General features: G+C 36.7%; 2 protein-coding genes across 3 annotated transcripts in view; both read left to right on the top strand.

The window, feature by feature from the left end:
* The first annotated feature begins 4,939 nt into the window (after nucleotides 1–4,939).
* Nucleotides 4,940–13,112, top strand: LOC105220605 (centrosomal protein of 162 kDa). Of its 2 annotated transcripts, none has more exons than XM_054231264.1 (7): nucleotides 4,940–4,972; nucleotides 6,068–7,274; nucleotides 7,346–7,559; nucleotides 7,621–8,270; nucleotides 11,554–11,741; nucleotides 11,871–12,342; nucleotides 12,971–13,112. In XM_054231264.1, exons 1-6 carry the CDS (start codon nucleotides 4,955–4,957, stop codon nucleotides 12,228–12,230), a joined length of 2,637 nt encoding a protein of 878 aa, XP_054087239.1. In that variant the 5' UTR covers nucleotides 4,940–4,954; the 3' UTR covers nucleotides 12,231–12,342; nucleotides 12,971–13,112. The 2 variants fall into 2 exon arrangements, with proteins under 2 accessions (XP_054087239.1, XP_054087238.1); XM_054231263.1 differs by lacking the exon at nucleotides 4,940–4,972 and adding an exon at nucleotides 5,849–5,944.
* The window catches only part of LOC128922016 (ADP-ribosylation factor-like protein 5B), a 137,548-nt gene continuing 126,713 nt past the window's right edge, over nucleotides 13,104–23,938 (top strand). The window contains exon 1 of the mRNA XM_054231275.1: nucleotides 13,104–13,423. The gene's annotated coding sequence lies outside the window, so the exon portion shown is untranslated. The remainder of the gene's footprint in view (nucleotides 13,424–23,938) is intronic.

The raw sequence follows: 23,938 nt of genomic DNA, 5'->3' as shown, positions 1-23,938 counted from the left end.
AAAATAACACAACGCCATTTGTGGTATGTAGAAGAAAAAATTATCATAAGAAAAGATTCGTGCAATACATGCATATAAAACTTCAGAGTTGCTTCATTTGTATGGTTAATACAGGAGCTTATATGCATATAATTTGATTCCATATCCTACATAAGTCGAAGCAGCTGAATTTCGTTTTGCTACTGACATCTAGCTGGGAATGATTTTTACATATCGTCAGAAATCATTATAAGTCTCGGTTCGTCAAAATTCGGAGAATGATGAATCGAACAACCCACTGGCATAAATCAAAATTATGTTCGCAAATCACATAGAGATAGTTAAGAGAGGTCGTACCATATTAGTGAGATATGCACATATTCTTGGTTTTAACATTTTAACTGGTTCATTTGAAAGTGGAGTCCAATCAGAATTTGTTTCGCGGGTTAATATAATCGGGCTACTGAGCGTACTTTTCGCAACAGCAACACCCATCTTGATACCCAGCATTCATTATTGGATAATATTCGACCGAATCTACCACGTCGCGGACTGACGTATATCTTAAATTGAAAGCGTACAAAAAACATCTTGTGCTGAGGGCCGCTCGACCCTACCAATCCACATCACTTCGCTCTGTGGACTCTTCAAGAAGATCGACGTTTTCGAGCCAAATTCGGTTTAGTGATGAGGTCTATTTCTGGACACCAAAATCGCCTAATATCGCACCGTTAGACTTTTTCCTGTGGGTGCAATCCCTCATCGATTCAGGCCTTGGAGTAAAACAACACGTTTGTCATTAGCCAGAACCTTAACGGATGGACCATCTGAGACTGAACCGCGACCAACATTTGAAAGAGATAATCGTGAAAAAAATAAATGCCAAATAATATTCTTTCGAATGATAATAATGATTCATTTTTAAATTTAAATTTTCTGTGGTATTTCTTTAAAAAGTAGGGAGCCTTGAAATGGATCACCCTTTACATATAATATATACATATTTTCTCTGAAGATATTCGTAATATATTACATAAGTGCAATTTAAATCTGAAGAAGTGAGTCGATTTAAATCCCCTCTTATTCCACGTGAGAACTCTACTTTTTTAGTAGAAATTACAGAGCTACTCCTGCATTGCTTTCGAAGTTCATAAATCTACCGAGTTTAAGTAAATACAAAATACCCTAACAAAATGTTGGAATTTTTAAAAGAGTACACACAGAACATTTCGCTCAACACATTGCGTCTGGTATTTCGTGAAAGGTTTTCAAGTATTCGTTCTTTTATATTCGCCATAGACTTTGACGATTCGCTGCTTAAAGCTTAATATTGTAAAAGAAGATATTAAACAAGTATGGAAGGGCTAAGGGTTGTTACCGAACATTTTATACTCTCGCAATTTATTTATTTAACTTTATTTATATTAATAATACACAATTTGACCCACATATTTGTCATATATAGTGTATAAAGTCCATTGAAAGTTGGAAACCATAATATTAGGTTAGAAGCACCGAACCAAGTTTCATTGAAATCGGTCGAGTAGTTCCTGAGATATGGCTTTTGACCCATAAGTGGGCGACGCCATGCCCATTTTCCATTTTGTAAAAAAATCTGAGTGTAGCTTCCTTCTGCCATTTCTTATGTAAAATTTGGTGTTTCTGACGTTTTTCGTTAGGGAGTTAACCCACTTTAAGTAATTGTCAACCTAACTTTTGTATGGGAGGTGGGCGTGGTTATGATCCGCTTTCTTTAATTTTTAGACTGTATTAGGAAGTGGCCAAAAAAAAATGACTGCAGAAAGTTTGGTTTATATAGCTCTATTGGTTTGCGAGATATGTACAAAAAACTTAGTAGGGGGCGGGGCCACGCCCACTTCCCCAAAAAAATTACATCCAAATATGTCCCTTCATAGTGCGATCCTTCATACCAAATTTCCATAGCTTTATTTATAGCTTAGTTATGGCACTTTATGTGTTTTAGGTTTTCGCCATTTTGTGGTCGTGGCAGTGGTCCGATTTTGCTCATTTTCGAAAGCAACCTTCCTATGGTGCCAAGAAATAAGTGTGCCAAGATTCATCAAGATATCTTAATTTTTACTCAAGTTACAGCTTGCACAGACGGACGGACGGACGGACGGACAGACAGACAGACAGACATTCGGATTTGAACTCCACTCTTCACCCTGATCACTTTGGTATATATAACCCTATATCTAACTCGTTTAGTTTTGGGTGTTACAAACAACCGTTATGTGAACAAAACTATAATACTCTCTTTAGCAACATTTCTCAGCGGGATATGGAAACATTGGTAAGCGAGCAAGGTAAACGATGTAGCATGATTGTTTCGCTTACTCCGACCGATGAAAATTAACACGGCGATGTCCTACGAAAAGTAACAGATCACCCCTTTCGCTTACCATAGGGACGAAGAATTCTTCGATGCCAAAGTAAACGAAGAGTTCTTCGATGCCACAGTTAACGATGAATTCTTCGATGCCACAGTTAACGATGAATTCTTCGATGCCATAGTTAGCAAAGAATTCTTCGATGCCATAGTTAACGAAGAATTCTTTGATGCCATAGTTAACAAAGAATTCCACCATGCCACAGTTAAATTCGATACAATCGTTATAAAGGTTTTATTTTTTGCGAAATGCACTTAAAAATTGTTATAACAAAATGTGTTTAACTGAATTGAATTATTACAAATTGAAATAGTTTAAAAACGTTAAATACACATATATATAGTATATATAAAATGATCAATGGTTGAAAACAGCAGGTTTTAAAAAACGTTAAATATATATACAGGCGGGTAACTAGCGGAAAGAACCGTGATGCTGCGAAAGCGGAGATGTTGGTCGAACGACGTCGTAATGAAAAAAGGTCCTTTCGCGTTCCTTTTTGTTCGAATTGGTATGCTGCTTTTAATTTTGTGGCTGAGCCTCTTTTCGTTTTTTATCCAAGCAACGAGACTTGAAGAAACGGCCTTTGGCGAGTTTGATACTTTTTTGAATTTGGTGTATATACTCCGACTCGGTGACTGGTGACTGATCACGACCAACTTTTTGCTTGATGATTTGACGAAATAATGAAAAAAATTACTTATAACTTTTATTCCATCTATTGGTATTTGTCGTTTTTCATGTACTTACTTGATTTGTAAATATGAACACAGTAGAATTTAGCCGTATAGCTTACTTTTATGCATTACCTGGTATCGAAGAATTCTACATAGAATTTTCTTCGAAGTATTCTTCAAGAAAAATGTAAGCGAAGTTCCGCATAGCTTACTTTTATGCATTACCAGGTATCGAAGAATTCTACATCGAATTTTCTTCGAAGTATTCTTCAAAGAAAAATGTAAGCGGTGAACCATTATCCCGCTGGGTTGTTGCGAGAGTAAAAAAGAGGCCTTCTTTATGAGGCTCTGTTTATGGATATCTATCGTGTGTATCTCCTCATTTGTATATACATTTTCCAAAATAGTTTGCGAATGCGACTAATGAGCCCTTGGAGATCGAGAACATGTTGACTCTCTTTTTGAAATTATGAACTAGACTTGAGTTTCGTTGGAATATGAACGTTTCTGTATCTTAACTCGACGCGGTTGCCGAATCGTAATGAACTTTTGGTTCAGTCTCTAACTATATATAGTATTTCATGGAATCTTCAAGCAAAAACATCACTCACAATGCTGATTCATAATAAATCTCATTTCCAACTCCTAATGCATAATTTCTGTTCGAGTGTAATTATTTTTAAGCGCACACATTCCCAGCACATCATCTTCAACGCAGCACATTTCTCACCGCCCTAATGATTGTGCAAGTACTCTCTAAACTTTAGACAGGCAATTTCAATTATAATCGATTTGCCATTATGCAATGCATTTGTGGCGTGCAACATGAGAAATTTTCACAAAGTTTTTAGTAGTCTGTAAGATGTGGGCGTAGTTACCACAATCTTCAATGAAACGCCCTTTCTTCGGGTGAGCAATGGCAGCTGACGGTGATTTGTATTTATGAAAATTGACTGGATTTTGCTTTCACATGTTGAACACCCACCGCATGCATGCGTGTAAGTTAACGACAGCCTCCACACAGCAACTTTACCATAACTGTAAACATAATTGAATCTTTACGCTTTGTATTTATGCAGCCACATAAATTAAAATTTTAATTAATGTTTTTGTTTATCTAATCCATTCTTATCCAAACAATACTTGTAGCCATCACCATAAAATAAGAAGCCATAATAAAAATAAGAATAAACAAAACAGAACGTTCTGCCTAACTGCCCCCCCTAAATAACAGCGGCAGCGGCAAATGAGTGTCAAAAAATGCTCAAGCCCAAGCAATTTACATGGCGCATACCGGTTGAAAAATTCGATTTTGACAGAGCGTTCCAAAGTAAAGTTGGCTGCGAAAAACGAAGTTTCTCTGTACCAAAGTGTATTCAACAAAGTGAACTAAGTATATGACATTTAATTTTTTTTTACCCGAATTTGACATGTTTATTGCCATTGATTTAACCCTTAAATTTATGTAAAAATTCAAATTTTGAAATTCAAAAGTAAACAAATTTCAAACCAAAAAAAAATATTTTTTAAATGAATAAAAGAAAATGTCAAATACTTTCTGCTTATGCAAAACAACTCATGAAAGCAATTTACTAATGTTTTGTGCTCCATCTGACAAACTGCAAACAATTTTATCAATGTATATTATATTGTTCAAGATAAAAAAGACGGGTTAATGTAAACAAATACATGAATTGTTTACTATTTTATTGTCAAAAAAGGGTATGTCAAATACTTAGTTCACTTTCTTGAATACACTTTGCTCTGTACAATAAAATTTCACAACAACAATTCGAGTAAACATTTTGATATTTGACGTCAAGTTGCCGCTTTTATTTAGGGATGGCGCATCGACGCTAACGCTGAGCAGTAAAGAACGTTCCGCCAATGCATTTATGTAGCGAAGTAAATATGCTGAATATGCTGTTATTGTAATTGACACTTTCTTTGTTCTAAAATTCAGCTTCATTGTGAAATAACCTTAACAAAAGAATAAAGTGCTGAACACATAGAAGACGACAAGCGACGAGCGACATCTGTCAAATATTAAAATACACGCGTTCTTATGAGCACAGATTTTTTGGCAACAGCACGACTTCACGACAAAAGGGTTGAAGTCTTCGCTGTCGCCAAATTAGAAATGTTTCTAATTTTGCCGACGACAATGGCCGCTGTAGAGCTGCCACTAATATGTGAAATGTAAAATTATTCAAAGTTCTATCAAGTATGACGTTATTTTGCCAGCAGAAACGTAAAATAACTTTGATATATCATTTATAATAACAATCGATAATTTAAAACAAATAAATCGACCATTTTTTACATTTTTTTCACAAATAATTTCACTTTAAACTAAATATGTAAATTTTATTGAAATGAAAGATGTTAGTACGGCAACAATGAAATTGCTGTTTGATATGTCGCTGCCGTCTTCAATATGTTCAAGACGCTGGCTTCAAAGCGACATTTGTGATCAGCCGTCGCTACGTCGTGTCGTGTCGTCGTCTTTGTGTTCAGCACTTAAAGATTTATTTTGCTTTATGCAATCCGGCCGACACGACGTGTTTGCGCGTTCTGCGCGTTCGCAGATAGAAAATTATATTTTTTTACAAACTCCCGCGATACGGGAATTAATTTGTACGTGCAACATAATTATTATCGTTGCTGCCAACAGCCGCCAATCCTTTTTCGCAGTTAATCTCTAATCTCTCAAACAACGAACTCTTGCATACACGTGTATGGAATATGTATAAGGGTGTGAATAGAAATCTTTGAAAAATTTACGGGGCACGCATAATGTGTAAAACGAAATGTGAAAATTTTGAAAAGCGTTCACTTTGCATGCAATTCTGTGATGCACCGTCTCGATATCTAACGGTTGTTTCCAAATAACTTGAGCTTTATGCATCACTTTTTTTGTTATTTCTTTTATTGACACTCAAGTGGGTAACTAAAATATTTTGATTTTTCTTCTCTTCCCCACACGCTTACCACTAACAGATGGAAGAGATCACGGAAGGTATTGAAAACATTGATCTAATATTGAATGATGAAGGGCAGCCGGTAGAGGTCAATGATGCTCATGCAAGTGGGTCGAACGCGATGGATGAAGTGTCGGCGCACAACTTCTCTAACGAATTGGAAGACGATGGGGACGGTGATGCCGACACTTTGAGTGCCGATGGCAGCTCGTTGGATGCTAATACTGCTGAAAATGCCGCCAATACCGCCACAACCACAACAACCTTCTACACGGGGCATTTGTCAGTGTCATCGTCAGCATCCGTTATGTCGACGTCATTGCACATCGCGCAAACGAAATTTAAACAAAGCGAAGACGGCAGCGTAAACGTGATGGCACGTCGACCTAGTTTCGATGCAATGCTGCAACAACAACCACCACTCTCCACTGCACAGCAAGCACACAACTCATCATCACAAAACTATGCATCACAAACACAGATGCAGCTAGTCGGCGGCAGTCCGGCACGCCGCAATCCACTCAACTTTAGCGGCATGCAACACAGCAGCCCCAACATGCTGGAACGTCGTAGCTCTGGTGGTTACAGCGCCGTCGCACAACGCTCTTCGATGACCACGCCAGATAGCGGCATCAGCCAAACGCAGTCCTCACAATCGTGCACACCGGGTCCGTACAGTCCGCATAGAATGCTTTCCACACCGTTACCAGCCAAAACGTACTGCGACAAGTCGGTGAACTCGTCACCCAAGCGCATGATCTCCGCGCTCACTTCGCCCATTGAACCCTTTGCGGCGAATGTAGGACGCGAGCATGCGCTGAAGCACGAAATCGAACTGCTGCAGGAGAAACTAAAGGACACCGAAGAGCGTTTGCAATCGCTGCGCATACAGCACGATTCACTGTCGCAGCTGCATCGCGATCTGCGCGAAAGTAACACGAAACTGCAAGAGGAGTCCGAAATGCTGAAGTTGGATGTGCAACATCTGAATGAATGTGCCAATATACTGCGTACCGAGCTGCAAACGGCGCGCGCCGATCGCGATGAGGCGTTGACCTTGCAGAAAACGCTGCAGGGCGAGTTGGAGGAGAGTCGACAGGAGCGGAAGCGTACGCAAGACCAAAAAGATAAAGATGCCAAAACCATACAAGATCTGCAACGACAGTGCCGTGAAATGGAACGTATACTCATGCGCAAGCATCCGGACTCGGTGTCGGCGCTAATAGGTAAGCCAAATATAAAAGTTAGTTTAGAGCGAAAAGTATAAAAAATAAATTTTGCATTTATTGCTCCACAGTCGCCTCCAAAAACTCTGGTAAGTGTTCAAGTAATGACCAGGAGAATGTCAACAGCCGTAAACTCTTGGAGCAGCGCATAGCGCAATTGGAGTCAGATGCAAAGGAGCAAGACTTGAAAGCACAGCAAATACTCGCAAATGTGCAGGCGCGCTTCAACTCAGTGCAGTCCAAATATGAGACGCACATAGCTGATCTGGAAACTCAAGTTTTAAGGTAAGTTGTTGACTTCACACAAAAAATAACTGTTACAATTTTTAAATCGACGCTTCTACAGCCTCCAAGAGATCAATACGAAGCTAAATGAGAAGATCGAATCGCAGGTGCGCACACTGGACTACTTTGTTTCCAAGAAGGCTGAGAATTTCTACAACAACTGCACGCAAACGGACGCCAATGTTGTGGCGTACGAGCATGAGGCAGGCTGCAGCGGCGATGTAACCAAGCGCGCCAGTCTAAATACTGGCGCCACCACCACCAACAATGCCAATGCCAATGTCAATAACAATAACAGCACCACTACCGGCACACAAACGGTGCAAACGAAGAATACACGCGATCACAGCACCAACACCATTGGCACCTCTAGCGCCGTACATTCGGCAAGTTCAAGCACCAGCAGCACCGCCAACTCAACGCCCAACACCTCACGGCCAAACTCGAAGCAGAGCGGCATACGCAAACCGTTCGCCACCGCAATGGGCACACTCAGCTCAGCCTTAGCATCGAAACTGCCTGTCTCACATTCGGATTTGACAATATCCGCACATCACGCACACGCCGCAGCCAAAGAGGATGCCCACTTGTTGGCCACCATACGCGGCATGCGCGTCGATTTGGCGATCAAGGACAAGGCCATGCAACGGCTGACGCGCGAATTGGAAGAGTGCAAGAAAACAATAAAGAAGTTACAACGCGAAAAAGACGGTGAGCATGTTCATAAGTATTTATGAAGGTGTGCGAGTAAGTGTGTTAGCGACGCTTGATTGCATTGGTGTAACTGTAGTGTGTTACATAGCGGTGAATGGCTGCACGTGCAGGCGTTCGTTAATTGTTTGCTTCACAAAACTGCTGCCAAATTTTCCACTAATGGACATTTTCGATTATTTAATGTTATGTTGCGCCGCGTTGTGTGAATTCCCACTGTTGCTGGTGATGAGTACATTTATGCCGTTGATTAATTGACTTTCTCTGCTCAATCGTATACTTGTACATAGAAATGGGAAATTAATTACTTGAGTGTGTTAAAAAGTAACGCAACAAACGCAAAGCGCTTGTGCAATACACTTTGGGTGAGATATTTTTTTGTGCGTTGTGTGAAGAGAAGGGCGGTATGTGTTGCCTGCTTTAAATCACTTGCACATCACTACATACATGCATATCTACGCATGTAAAATTTACTTGGCATAAATAACGTTTCGTTTCGTTTTGGTTTTATTATCCATTAGCACACCTTCGCCTTGTGTGTCGCATTTAAATATCGTTGTCGTCGTCGTTATCATTGCCAGCGGCGGCAATTCGACGTTGGCGCACACGAGCAAAATGCCACGGCGCCCGCGCATGCGTTACACGCTCACTCTATTATGTCAGCGTACGCAACACATTGAAGCAGTAAACGCAGCAGCGTGCCGTATTGATCATCTCCATTTGGTTTGGCTATTGTTAATAACCTCTATAAACTATGCATTGTTTTTGTTTTATTTTTAGGTTTTTTGTTTTTTACCTTTTGTTGTGATGTGTGTGTGTGGCTGAGTGTCTTCGCGCCGAAAGAAAAAGTTTTGTTTTGAAAGCGAAAGTAGCAGGCTTTTTCGTAGTGCCTTTGACAATACCCGCATAATATTGTTTTGGTTTTTACTACTAATTTCTCACCGGCTTATATTGGATATTTTTTAATTAATTCGTTATTTTGCGGCCACTTTGACTGGCTTTTCAAAATTAATCGTGGGGCTTATTATATAACGTTTTGATTTTTATGTGCACAAATTATTTATGTGTTTTGGTAGCAGATTAAAAATTAAACATTTAAATTGCTGCATAATTTTTGTTAATCAAAAGAAGAAACCTCAAACGCGCATAAATAAGACATTGACAAATGTGAGTGTTTGCATTAAGTAAGCGGGTGGCTGCTGGGGTTGGTGGCATAATAGTGCATTAATCTGCATAAGAAGATGTCACTCAGCTGCGCGACTTTTGTTAAGGTGAAATTTACGTATTTATATGCATATGTCTGTATGTATGTCTTGTCATGATTGATTGTAAATGAAGAAAGTGGCTGGTTGAAAGTAAATGTTGCGTTGCATATCAGTAGGGAGAGCAGCAAGTTTGCGTGGATGAGTTGAGCCAAATAAAGTAAACAAAAATAGTGAAATATTTTTTGGTATATTTTGATGGATAGATTGAAATATATGGACAACAAACGCTATCTTTAGCCGATGTTACAGTTTTTTTTTTAACAATTTTGATAATATTTGAGTTTATATGAATATTAAAATATAATTTTCAACTTTTCAATGAGTAGAAAAATACCAGCTTTGGCCTTAGTATATTCTTTGTACATGATTAACGATAGACTTATCAAAGAAGCAATGGTACCGTTTTTGAAACGGTATCGGTATATTTCTATGTGGGTGTGACATATGTACTGAATTTATGCAATTTTCGAAGCTTCAATTCTTTAGAATTCTTTAGCGGACAAACCAAGATAATTTTACATTTTTGAAAGTATATTTGGAAGACATAATACTTAAATCTAAGATTTAACCTGCAGAATGGAAAAGAGTAATGCAGTTAAACTTCCCTAACTCGAATCACCGTAATCCACAAAAAAACTTCGAGTTAGAGAGACTTCAAGTTATGACACGCTTGGTAGTACAATGAGCCTAATGCTGGCATAAGTGATGCTGCTTGCTGACATCTCATTTCAACCAAGCACCTTCTTATTAGCAACGAAGAGCTATATACTCATATCATTTTGAATGCTGTAGTTTCCAAATAGTTTGGTAATTATAATGGCAAATACTACAAGCGTCAATGTATGATTTTCGTTTGATACCAGAAATGGAACATTATCTATACTACTATTATAAAGAGGAAAGATTTGTATGTATATTTTGAATAAACTCAAAAACTACTGTGTCGATTTCAAAAATTCTTTCACCATTGGAAAGCTACATTCACCCCGAGTAACATAGGCTATATTTATTGCTAGAATCTCTACTTTCTGGAAATTGTTCCCAGGTAATGGTATCAAAAAGACTCCTTGATGGAGAATCTTAATCTGAAACTGAAAATCGTCTTGCAAGTCATTCTCTTCGCATCGCAATCGCGAAACAGAGAGTCGAGTAACAAGCGGTCGCAGCTACTTTATGAACAAAATTTCAAAACCTCCCAAGTACACGCTTGAGAGTCGAGTACGGAGCGTGTGCAGCGGCTTGAAGAACAAAATATGAGAAATATACAAGCTCGCTCTAGGGCGTCGAACTCTAAGCGTTCCCAACGCCTTCATAAGATTAAAAGTCGTAATCAAGTTTTAGCTCAAGTGTGTAAAAACTAATAACTTTTGAAATGTTTGTTTAAGCCCGTGCGAAGCCGGAGTGGTCTGCTAGTTTATATATAACTTGATCTAGGTGGGAAAATGAAACTTTGCTACCTTAAAATATTAAAGATTTATTTTATTATCCAGGTTTTCGAACAGATTACAAGCCTGCTCATTGCACCATATAACACTCGGCTGGGTATTGGGCCAAACTGATTTTTTCTTGAGGTTGAGACAAAAGTAAAAAAAATTAATTCTCAAATTTTCGAAGTTTGCCTCCAAAATTGAAATATTTGGTCTCGAAATTTAAAAAAAAGACTTAAGAAAAGTTACTAATTCCAATATATGGATTAAACTAAATTTGTCTCTTAATTTAGTGATGTATACAATTTTTCTTTCAAGCTTATATGTATAACAGATATTATGAAGGGTTAAAGATAGTTCTTCGTTCGTTATGACATTTTGATTAAAGATGGAGCGTGCCAAGGGGGTTATTTTAAAAGTCAATTTGTTTATATTTAATTCATGGCAATATTCCACTAAACAAGCACTAGACTCAATAAGAATACTAATTACTTTTCAATATGATTGCTTTTCTAAATTAAATTATTTTCTTAACAAACTTCTTTTTGCATACAAAAAATCATTATTCTTTTCTATTTTCAAACAAAACAGCACAAAAATCCGACAAGTCGCAGTGGAACAGCTATACGTGCTTGAATATCTCACGGCGTAGCCACGAGGCACTGCATCACGACCAAATGCCCGCTACCACGGAGAGTCAAACGCTGCGTGAAGCGCAAAACAAACTCAAACTGCTGGAATCGGATTATAAAATACTACATGACAAGCGTTTGAACGACGTAAGTGCAACATAAGAATCACTTGCTGCCAATGCACTTGCAAGCAATTTTTTCATTTAAAATACTTTTAATTATGCATATTTTTACACATATATACTAAATATTCGTACGCTTTGTCATTTTAAACAGCTGAAGACGCTGCAAAGTGCGCATGAACGTGAGTTGGCCTCGTGTCATGAAACGGTGCGCGTACTACAACAACGGCTCAACGAACGCGACGAAGCGTTCGCCACACAAAAACGCCGCAAATTGCCAGTTGACTACTATGCGCTGAAAGCCAAGGTGAGTAGTGGCACGAGCAATGCTAGTAGCATGCTGGATAACAGCGACACTAGCAAACGCACCGAGTTGCAAACGGAATGTAAAGCAGCGTTGGAAAGCTGCCACAGTAGCAATGTTAGCCCCTTAACAGTAAAAAAGAAAAAGAAGTCTAGCAAAAAACACGCGCGCCACTCTATGTACGAGCACAAGAAAAACGCAAACAAATAGAAAAATGAAGCAAAAAAAAATATATATATATAAAATAAATCATATGAAATGCAAAACTTTTACAAGAGTCATAATGAAAATCAGTAAACTCAAGCGTGTAATATGCTACAACGTACTTGTAAATGAATTTATTAGCTTTTGTTGGCGTTTATGTGATTTTTGTTGCTTTTTAATTGCCATATAATGTTTGGCACAATGCTTATAGTCTATTTTTTGAAATCTATTATTTGCGTTTGTTATTAAATTTTTTTTTGACGTATATGCGTAAACGTATGTGTAATGTATTTATGTATTTTTGTAATTGTTATTTGTTCGCCGTTTTATGGCTTTTAAAGCGGTATTTTTCATGTTCGCTTCCTTCCGTTTTGCTTTAATTGTTAACAGTTCATTCGCTGCTACGCATTGCTACGCTCTTTCGCTCATTTATCACTTAATATACGAGCATAACTAATTAACTTTTACATAATAATATTTTGTGTTTGTTGTGCTGCGCTTCTTACTGCTGCACAGTTCGAAGTCGAAAGTATTAATGTGTTTTGCACAACCGAACTTAAATACGTATTACGAAATAGTTATTTCTAGTTAAATACCGTTTTGTAATATTTGACAAGTTGCAGTTCAAACTTTTCACATTAGAAATTTAAGTTGTCCATTTATAACAGGAAATTTTTGTAGGTTAATTGCAATTTAATAACAAACTTTTAATGTTTTGTTTTCGTTTTCTTCTTACGTAAATGCAGGTTTCGTCATTGGAGCGTCGCCATTCGGAGCGTGAGGAACGCCTGCGCATGCTCGTGGATGCGCTGAGCAAAGGACGTCTAACAGGCGCAATTGAGGACTTGCTCGGCGACAACAACAACCAGCGCAGTACCTAAAAGTGCGCTTAAGCGTCGATACTTTTAGCTGCTATGGTGAAATTGCCAGTGAAGCAAATAAAAAATAGCAATTAATATAAAATGCTCAGTATTAAGTACCAGTGCCCGCCCATAGCTGCGCGCTCCCACACAACGCCCACTTTTAAAGTACAACATTTCGTTTTTGTTGCAATATTTTCCGTTCAATTCATCAATACTCATCGAGCGATTTTAAAGTGAAAATACTTTCCATATATGTATGTATGTATTAAGGAGCGCAGCAAATGTTTGCCATCCATTTCAATTGCGATTATGAAGACATTATGCAACGATCATAAGGTATGACTTTTAAAACACATAAACATAAATATTTTTCGTAAGTAACTACTAATAAGAGTTGTAATCAAAAGAAAAATTGCGCCAATTGTCCAGTGAAAAATGTTTTGTAAATTAAAAATGCAATTAAAAATTGTCCATAATGCGCTTAAAATGCAAAAAAGCAAAAAAGTTGACTGAATATTTACACAAAGCATAAAAGGGCTTTGGTGCTAGGGGAACTTGTGAAACCCACTTCCGGGTTATGACAGATTTTAATTAGTAATATGTATGTAGTTTAGATATAGTCTAGTTGTAATGGTACATCAATATTATGTTGTATTTGTATGTAATTGTGGTAGACGCTGCCAATTGATAGAATGATATACAATTCATTTACTCAAAGCTGATAATAGTTTAAACTGAATTTTATATTAGCTTAGTGTTAGTATTAACAATTAAATTTGCTTAATATTAACTATTTTCAAATTCAAAATTATCATATATTTAATGCGTTTGGGTTTAACGACTGTTAAAGGCACAAATCGCCAGAATATAAAGCAATGTATTCGTCAAATATTTTACTTCGAACCAAATTTTATTAATTACCTTTAAAATCGAGACGCTTTGAATAATAGCAGCTGCGTTGTTTTTTTCTTTTATATTTTATGATTAACCAGCTTTATTGTAAACTTCATGTGAACATTTTCGTGCGTGCTTAACACCCACATTATGTATCTATAATAGCCTGAGTTCAGTCGCCTTCAGGCTACCGTAGCCCGAAAAATATATTAAGAGAGGCTACTGGAGAATATGACAGGCTACTGCTAGCCAGTCGCCATTTTTTTGCATATTATCTATTTCTATCAACCCTCATTATAATATCCAAATATGTCAAAAGCAGGCTACTGATCAAGACCAGTTTCTTCATTATGGATTGTAGTTTTGTACTGCTTTATATAATATATTCAGATGGTGAAGAAATTGTAAATACAAATAAAAAATGTATTTATATTAATACAGTAGAATCCGGATATAACGACCTTCAAGGGACCGGCGGTATAAAACGGATATTTACATATGTAGGAAATCTGTTATTTGGGTTTGTTTTTGACAGACTTTTGTTCGGTAGTAAGAACTTCGGACTTAGTACATTCTACATTGCTTCGGACAAAACCAGCATGTTTGTAACAGTTAAAAATTGTTTCTTGCTTGAGTTGAGTCCAGGCATCTTGAATCATTAGGATAGCGTCAAGAACATCCGCCATCTAGAAACTGAATCATTTTTAAAATAAGGTTTTTACGAAAATGTGCTTTCAAAGCTCGAATGATCCCTTGATCCATGGGTTGCAACACTGATGTCGTGTTTGGAGGCAGAAATACTAGAATTATGCTTTTCAAGTCTGCAAAATGGGGATGTGCAGGACAGTTGTCAACTAACAGCAGGATTTGGTAAAAATGTCACCAGTCATCCAGGCTTTTCGGGGTTAATTTATGAAACAACCCGGGTCATCTGCATTAAAAATTTCATCATCACTAAATTGAGCACGTAGAGTAGGCCAAACTTTTTCTAACCAATCGTGTACATCACTCTGTTGTATTGACAAAGACTCGCCAACAATCTTTCCACTGACGATGTTGTGTCTTACTTTAAAACGGTTTATCCAACTCATGGAACATATGAAATTTTGCATGTCTAACTGTCTAGCAAAAAAATTAGCTTTCTCTTGTAGCAGAGGTCCACTAAGAGGTATTCCCCAGTCGCGCTGAAGCTTAAACCACTGTAACAATGCCTTATCCAATTGCTCATGTGTAGAAGTTCTTACACGTTTGCTTTTCAAAACATTGGCATTAAATAGCGGCTCGATCTTGTATTTATTCTTCTTTATTGTTGATATTGTAGAATGAGATACGCAAAATTCCTTTGCGAGGATCGCGTTTGATTCACCAGCTTCTAATCTGTGTAATATTGCACTCTTTTCTTCAATTGTAAAACACTTTCTCTTCAAAGAACTCATTTTATTTTATTTTTTGAACTTGTCATAACAAGTGACAAACACTAACTGTGATTTACGCGCGCCAATAAGGAGAATTAAACGGTGAAGCGCGTCGTTTTAAACGGACGAATTGTCGTAAAAAGTGTCGCTATAAACGGTTTGTCGTTCAAACCGGAGTCGCACTAAACGGTTACATTTTCTCAGAATCTAACTATTAAACCAAACTTGAGTAAATAATATCGACGCTAAAAACGGTTAGTCGTTATAAGCGACGTCGTTATAAATGAATTCTACTGTTTATGATTTTATGAGTTGCTTTTTAAATTTTATTTACAAAATGCAAAACTATGGAATGGTTTTGAAGCCGAAATAAACAGATTCTGGTCACCACATAGGACTGGAAAAGAATAACAGAAGGTAATATTTTAAGAATACTATATTTTTGAGCAATTTCTAAAATTTGATTTACTTCAGAGGTATAGATAGATATTAATATACAGATGTTGCAGTTCTTTTTTAGGTGTTGAAATGTGCACATGTGTTCCATTCATACATAGGATCACATCAGGAAATTCTGTATGATTGCTTATTATTTATTATTATAGTTGTATTTTGCTCTTATACACTTATGCTAAATTTTATATGTTTTCGGCATATTTTCTGTTGCATAAATGTGGTCACTTCTTTAAGAATCGCTGACATTGTATTTGAGTTGTGAAATTCCGAAGTCATTCCCTTGACCTTCCTGATAGCTACCTTCAGCAAAGAATCGTAGCGCTGCTCAAATCTTCAGAACTGGAGAGACAGCAGTTGATCGGCTGATGGATTGAAAATGTGGCTAACAAGTATGAAAATGCTTTGTTTGATCTATTTGAAAATGTACAAAATATAGTAAACATAACAAATAACAACATTTGAATCCTTTGCGTACTTCATAAGTGAAATATCCAAAGGACTGAAACGATCTCTAATTAGCCGTCGAATTAATGCGACATTCAAGCTTTCTTCCCGACTCATGAAAAATAATTAATAATTACTCATTATAGTTCTTTTTTGTATTTTGTTTCAAATAGAATATTTCTGTTCGCGTATTTGTATTCTTAACTGCACAAATTGTTACTCACATTTTAACAGTGCTGCCAAATACTTACAAAATAATTGTCAAAAATGTAAACTCAGGGCTGTTATTTGCATATTCTTGGCAACTGAGATAAATAGCTTATCATAATAAAAATCTAGACTCAGTAGCCAAGGCTACTAATTAAAAATATAAAATATTTCAAAACCAAAATTTGTAGAAAAATGTGAAAATTTGTGCAAATATGATGAGTATGCTAAAGTAATACAAATACTAATATATTTACTTTAAAATAAATGTTTTATCTGTATTCCTTCGCACTATTTTGCGCAAATAACAATAGTTTTGTCCAACTAACGGCTGCTTAGAACACCTATAACTAAACGAGGTAAAGAAGTTCTATTTATGTATGTACATACTTACATACATATAACGGGTGATTTTTTTGAGGTTAGGATTTTCATGCATTAGTATTTGACAGATCACGTGGGATTTCAGACATGGTGTCAAAGAGAAAGATGCTCAGTATGCTTTGACATTTCATCATGAATAGACTTACTAACGAGCAACGCTTGCAAATCATTGAATTTTATTACCAAAATCAGTGTTCGGTTCGAAATGTGTTTATCGACAAATTTTGTTCAGCGATGAGGCTCATTTCTGGTTGAATGGCTACGTAAATAAGCAAAATTGCCGCATTTGGGGTGAAGAGCAACCAGAAGCCGTTCAAGAACTGCCCATGCATCCCGAAAAATGCACTGTTTGGTGTGGTTTGTACGCTGGTGGAATCATTGGACCGTATTTTTTCAAAGATGCTATTGGACGCAACGTTACGGTGAATGGCGATCGCTATCGTTCGATGCTAACAAACTTTTTGTTGCCAAAAATGGAAGAACTGAACTTGGTTGACATGTGGTTTCAACAAGATGGCGCTACATGCCACACAGCTCGCGATTCTATGGCCATTTTGAGGGAAAACTTCGGAGAACAATTCATCTCAAGAAATGGACCCGTAAGTTGGCCACCAAGATCATGCGATTTAACGCCTTTAGACTATTTTTTGTGGGGCTACGTCAAGTCTAAAGTCTACAGAAATAAGCCAGCAACTATTCCAGCTTTGGAAGACAACATTTCCGGCCGAAATGCTCGAAAAAGTTGCCCAAAATTGGACTTTCCGAATGGACCACCTAAGACGCAGCCGCGGTCAACATTTAAATGAAATTATCTTCAAAAAGTAAATGTCATGAACCAATCTAACGTTTCAAATAAAGAACCGATGAGATTTTGCAAATTTTATGCGTTTTTTTTTTTTAAAAGTTATCAAGCTCTTAAAAAATCACCCTTTAAGCAAAATTGCCGCATTTGGGGTGAAGAGCAACCAGAAGCCGTTCAAGAACTGCCCATGCATCCCGAAAAATGCACTGTTTGGTGTGGTTTGTACGCTGGTGGAATCATTGGACCGTATTTTTTCAAAGATGCTGTTGGACGCAACGTTACGGTGAATGGCGATCGCTATCGTTCGATGCTAACAAACTTTTTGTTGCCAAAAATGGAAGAACTGAACTTGGTTGACATGTGGTTTCAACAAGATGGCGCTACATGCCACACAGCTCGCGATTCTATGGCCATTTTGAGGGAAAACTTCGGAGAACAATTCATCTCAAGAAATGGACCCGTAAGTTGGCCACCAAGATCATGCGATTTAACGCCTTTAGACTATTTTTTGTGGGGCTACGTCAAGTCTAAAGTCTACAGAAATAAGCCAGCAACTATTCCAGCTTTGGAAGACAACATTTCCGAAGAAATTCGGGCTATTCCGGCCGAAATGCTCGAAAAAGTTGCCCAAAATTGGACTTTCCGAATGGACCACCTAAGACGCAGCCGCGGTCAACATTTAAATGAAATTATCTTCAAAAAGTAAATGTCATGAACCAATCTAACGTTTCAAATAAAGAACCGATGAGATTTTGCAAATTTTATGCGTTTTTTTTTTTTAAAAAGTTATCAAGCTCTTAAAAAATCACCCTTTATTTACGTAGCCATTCAACCAGAAATGAGCCTCATCGCTGAACAAAATTTGTCGATAAAAAAGCGGATTTCACATTTCGAACCGAACACTGATTTTGGTAATAAAATTCAATGATTTGCAAGCGTTGCTCGTTAGTAAGTCTATTCATGATGAAATGTCAAAGCATACTGAGCATCTTTCTCTTTGACACCATGTCTGAAATCCCACGTGATCTGTCAAATACTAATGCATGAAAATCCTAACCTCAAAAAAATCACCCGTTAGCTACATTAATATAAGACTCGTTTGGATCCCAAGGCATAGCGGGATTGCTGTGGACTGCAAATCCTATGAGCTTGCGTATAAAGGCACCCAAGATACAATCTCATCAGATTGGGAACAAGCAGGTGCCCCACTATCCTCCCACTCTTTGCGTAGGATCAGTGGTCGCTGAATGGACATGGTAGGCATTGGACAACGATCAGTACATGTGCGACTGCGAGATCATTTTAGCCCATGGTGATCGCAGGAGATCCATTGCTATTTGCTCTTAGTAAGGTTCAGCTCGCCGTAATGATAGAACTGGACACCGCCCGATGGGGCCTCATGCCGTGAGGTTAAATATTCTAACGGATGCAAATGCGGAGATTGTGACATCGAGACACTTTCACCTTCATTGTCTAGGTTTTTTGAGGTGTTTGCAGAATCACATAGACTAGCTCTAGCTGTCCAAATGGGATCTCCTGTGACACAGGCACCAGGCCTTTAACCTAACAGCCATTGCAAGTAACCAAAGCAAAATTCAGCTATCTAAAGAAATTCGGTACTGATCATCACTATAATATAGGGCAACTACGGGTGTAATTGTTTAAGAAAAAAATTAGTTATGTTGAAAACTGCTAAAAGTGTGTTAACTCATAACAAAAATTGCCATAACATTTAATTTCTATAGTGAAGAGGATACAGGAAAGCTACTGTGGTTACTGTGCATGTCTTCATCTTCGCTGGAATTGGCTGTTATTTCGCAAGGAAGTTGCATAAATTTGCGATGGATAATTGTACCTTTCGTAGTGGTTAATGTGTTTTTATTAAAGCCTCGGGCAATGTCAATCACATTTATCTGCATTCTAATCTCTTCCCCTAATAAATCAAAAATTTCAAATATTTTTGGTCATAATTTGATCACTTTAATTTGGTTACATGTTTCCGCGCACCAAAATCACACATATGAATTAAAGTGAATTATTTCCGAATATTTTCCTGCGAATTCGTTTTTCAGAACAAGTATTTACACTCGGAATCAATTTTGAAAAAAAAAAATGGAATTTGAAAAGTGGAAGCGAAATTCAGAACACCAAATATCGGACTGAAAGTGAATTGAATTACAGAACCTGCCTGATAAAGTTTTTATTTTTTCGAAGATTTATTTCATGGTGATATTCTGTTTCTATTAGCAAGTTATCTTGGAAGTTTTTTGAAAGTCGCAGTAATTTTTTCGAATATGGTAGAAGGCAATTCCATGAAGTTTACAATAATGCTGATAAGAATTTATTTTTGTTTTCGTTGTCTAAATAAATACGCGCATGATTCAATTATGAAAGATTTGGTAAATACTGACAGCTAATATGTTCTATCATGCACTACCAAATTGTTTTGGTGGTCCACCACGTTCATCATTTCTCACATCAAAATCATTATATCTGAACCGTTGGAACCAGCTTTTGCATGTTGCTTCTGATAAAGCATGATCACCTTATGGTTCAACAAGCATTTCATTCGACTCTGTAGCACTTTTCTTGAAATGGAAGCAAAAAATTCGTGTTCTCCAAAAAGTGGGTAATATTCATCATCCTAGATAGCTTTTCTCGGAGCATAAAACCTCTCGTTATTTTGTACGTTGTTTCCCAACTTATAGACAAACCTGCAAATTCATATGCATAGCCCGAATACGACCAATCAGCATCGACTACACCGTACAAATCTGCGCCTGTCTTTTTGTACAGTAAACTATGTTATAATGTGCCCTTGATATAACGTAAAATTATTTTCGCTGATTTCCAGTGCTCTTCACTGTACTTACTGTTGAATTGACTCATAAAATTCACTGCATACGCTATATCTACGAGACCAGACACCTCCAAGAACATCAAGATAGGCATGGTAGGTTTGCAATTCGCTTCTATTGGCGTCTTCGAAAGTTTGCACTGTGCCACACCCCATCGCTCCAATATTGATTCAACATATGTCCTTTGCGATAAAAATATTTTGCCTTTCTCCAGAATTTTACTAAAATCAATACCCAAACATCGATTGACGCGAACTATATCCTTCATATCGAAATGTTGCGAGAGCGTTTCCTTCGTTGTTCCTAACCAATTTTCGTTGTTGGACGCCAACAATAAATCGTCTATCTATATAATGGCCAACAATATGTTACCACCTTCTCGACGCCCGTAGAAACATTGATAAAATTTTGTTGATTTTAATCCAATTTTGTTGAGTGTTAATGATAATTGACGCAATCCGTATAATTGGGACGCACCTTCGACCCTCTGCATATTCCCACAAGTTATTTTTTTATCAAAATTTCCCACATTTGCAATTTCCACGAGTCGTAATTTTTCACCTTTAGTGGCTCGATCCTCACTACACCAGGCATTATGCTAAAGTATTAATTTAACTTTCTCACTATAAAATAATCGTTAGTGAGATAAATAGTTGTAATCTTAAGTACTTTTCAATCTATCACTATTTATTTCGAACTACTTCGCCTCCACAACAGCTACCAAGTACGCTCAGCCCTATTCTTATTAATTTATGTTTTAAACGACTAGAAATAGTCTCTGTGAAGTTTTTTGCTTCTATAGTTAGTCATATCAGCTATATTACGTGGAATCAAAACAATTCCAAATTTGAAACATTGGCGTGTTTCAATGAGACTTTTTGTCGAATTTTGTTAAAGGTTTAGAACCCTATTTCCTTCGATCTGCTTCTGTCGTTAGTGCAGTACAAATTATATTAAGTTGCTCAACACTTGATGTTTTGGATTTTTAATTTATTAATTGGTGAGCTAGAGCTGCAAGTTCTCCAATTTCCTTACATTCCCAATATCTATTGTTCCACAGATAGTACCATCAAGCGACTAGCGCAGTGGCTGGCGTGAGATCGGTAATTTGCTGGCTCCAGCCACGCGAGTTGCGATTTATGTAATTAAATTAATATAATTTTGTTACAATAATATTTAATTTAATTTCTAATGTGTATATCGAACTTCAGTTCAATATTTGTATTTTTGTTAAACTTCGGAAAAGAAAAGACGCAACTTGTTTTCTTGACAGTCAAAATTCTTCTGTCTGTTTATTTAGAAATTTTACTTAATGTAGATCTTACTTTTTAATAAAATATATTCTTTCCTTATCTTTTTTCTCTTATTGTTATATTGGTGCAACCACTTATAGTTGCGACGATATTTCTCACATTACATCTATTGCATCTTCTTACTAACTAAAACTTTCTCTTCCTCATTTAAATTTGTTGTAAATTGTTCAATTTGTAAATCCCTATTTTCTATACTTTCCAATTGGTAAATTTCGATAAAATTTTGTGGGCCAGAATTCATAAATTTTATCATTTCGTTATTAATTGTTAAGGTATCTTATCTCATATCAATAACTTATTGTAATGGTTTTAATATGTTTTGCCCAAGGATTGCATCGCATTGCATTTCTGATAATATATTATGAATGAACCTTTGAAAAGTTGATGGTGCGTTTTTAAGTCCAAAGGGCATTCTCGTGAATTTGTATTGACCAAGTGGTGTAATAAAAGACGTATACTCTTGGGAATCTTTGTGCATCTATACCTGGAAAAACCCATTTTTCAAATCTAGTTTAGTAAATAGTTTCTTCTTTGCTAATTTATTTAACAAATCGTCAATAAGAGGAATCGGATAATTATCTTTCGCAGTATTTCTGTTCAAAGTTCTATAATCAACACTCATTCTAAGATCTCCCGTATTTTTGCGCAACAGTAGGATTGGAGACACAAATTCAGATTCGCTTGTTTTTATCCTTTTACTAAATATTCATCTAATAATTTTTGTAACTCTTCTTTTTCTGAATTAGACAATCTATTCACTTGTGTTTTATCATTTTGTGTTCCATCATTTTGTCTTTCGTTGAATTTCGCAACTTTCTTATCATAATATTTCGATTTACATATGTACATGTGGGTTCTTTGTTTAAATAATCATTTATTTATTTATTTATTCATTTATTAAAAGCGTAAATTTATTTGTAGAAAGCATTGGGTTTCATTAACTTTTAGTTTCATAAGATTTAACTTTTAGAATACATTAGTTTTAATTAACATTTAGTTTTATAAGATCTAACTTCTAGAAACGTTTCTTCACTCGGTGGATTCTCAACCTCAACTCTCCTCGTCAGTTCGGCAGTAGTGGGTTGTCTATCTTACTTTGGCCAGGGTTGATTTATTTAGTAATTAGTACTTTGTACTGGACCTGGTTGACCGTACGGTCGAGTGTACTGATCCCACATACATTACTACTTTGCGTAATGTTTATTACATCTTTCTGAACTAAAATTAATTGACTTGATTAGAAAAAATCTCTGCCTAACATTGCATCGTTTCTCATCGACTCATGGGTAACCACGAATAAGTTAATATAAAAATTTCTGGATTCAAAGTTATCGTACACCAAATTTTACCAAAATTTTTTAATTTACTTTTATTAATTTTAAAGTACAAAAAACGTATTTTTTTTCAAAAATTATTTCATTTGGCAAGCAAGGCTTTTTAACAAAACTGATCGGGCTTCCTGAGTCTAATAGGCATTCTAAAAATTAATCACTATTGGTATATGAGTGTATGATAAATTTAAAAATCTTATATATATATTGTGTTCGATGACGTGTACTGCATTTTTCTTTTCTGGATAAACAGCTATTCGATGATCCTTGCTTCCACAACCATAACACGCACCCGCTACTTTGTTGGGTTTCCTACAAGCGCCAGTCATGTGACCTACGGAGTTGCAATTACAATAACGAACTTCCCTTTGTTGTGTACTTCGTTTGAGTTCTACCCGACTTGCTGTTGTAACACTGGATATACGCCTGTACCTGTAATTGCTCGTCAGGGATACTTTCGATGATGTGGTCGACTTAATCGGTTCCTTAAATGTTTAAACTATTGTTTAGTGCTATTTTGTTATTGTAGTATTTTAAAAAGTCTTCACCAATTTTCCACTTACGGGCGTCGAACTTTTTTCGCAACATAATTTTATTTTTTTGCGGTGCAAATATGCATTTCATCTCAGCAATGAGCGAATTTACGCTTTCCACCAAAAACGTTGGTTTTGAGTGAAGGTACATTTTCGCTCTGCCTTTGATTCCGCTAATCATTAAGACAAGAATAGTATTTTCATCCAGATTATA

This window comes from Zeugodacus cucurbitae, chromosome 5 (genome assembly GCF_028554725.1).
Source record: "Zeugodacus cucurbitae isolate PBARC_wt_2022May chromosome 5, idZeuCucr1.2, whole genome shotgun sequence".
Lineage (NCBI taxonomy): Eukaryota > Metazoa > Arthropoda > Insecta > Diptera > Tephritidae > Zeugodacus > Zeugodacus cucurbitae.
The sequence above is the reverse complement of the archived record's forward strand: the minus strand, read 5'-3'. Positions and strand labels throughout refer to the sequence as shown.

Excerpts from the sequence above, each read along its gene's own strand:
- LOC105220605 (XM_054231263.1), top strand. The coding sequence starts at position 5,864 with ATGTGTAAAACGAAATGTGAAAATTTTGAAAAGCGTTCACTTTGCATG. Across the intron at positions 8,271-11,553 it reads GTTACAACGCGAAAAAGACG|CACAAAAATCCGACAAGTCG; the intron begins GTGAGCATGTTC and ends CAAACAAAACAG. Across the intron at positions 11,742-11,870 it reads ATGACAAGCGTTTGAACGAC|CTGAAGACGCTGCAAAGTGC; the intron begins GTAAGTGCAACA and ends CATTTTAAACAG.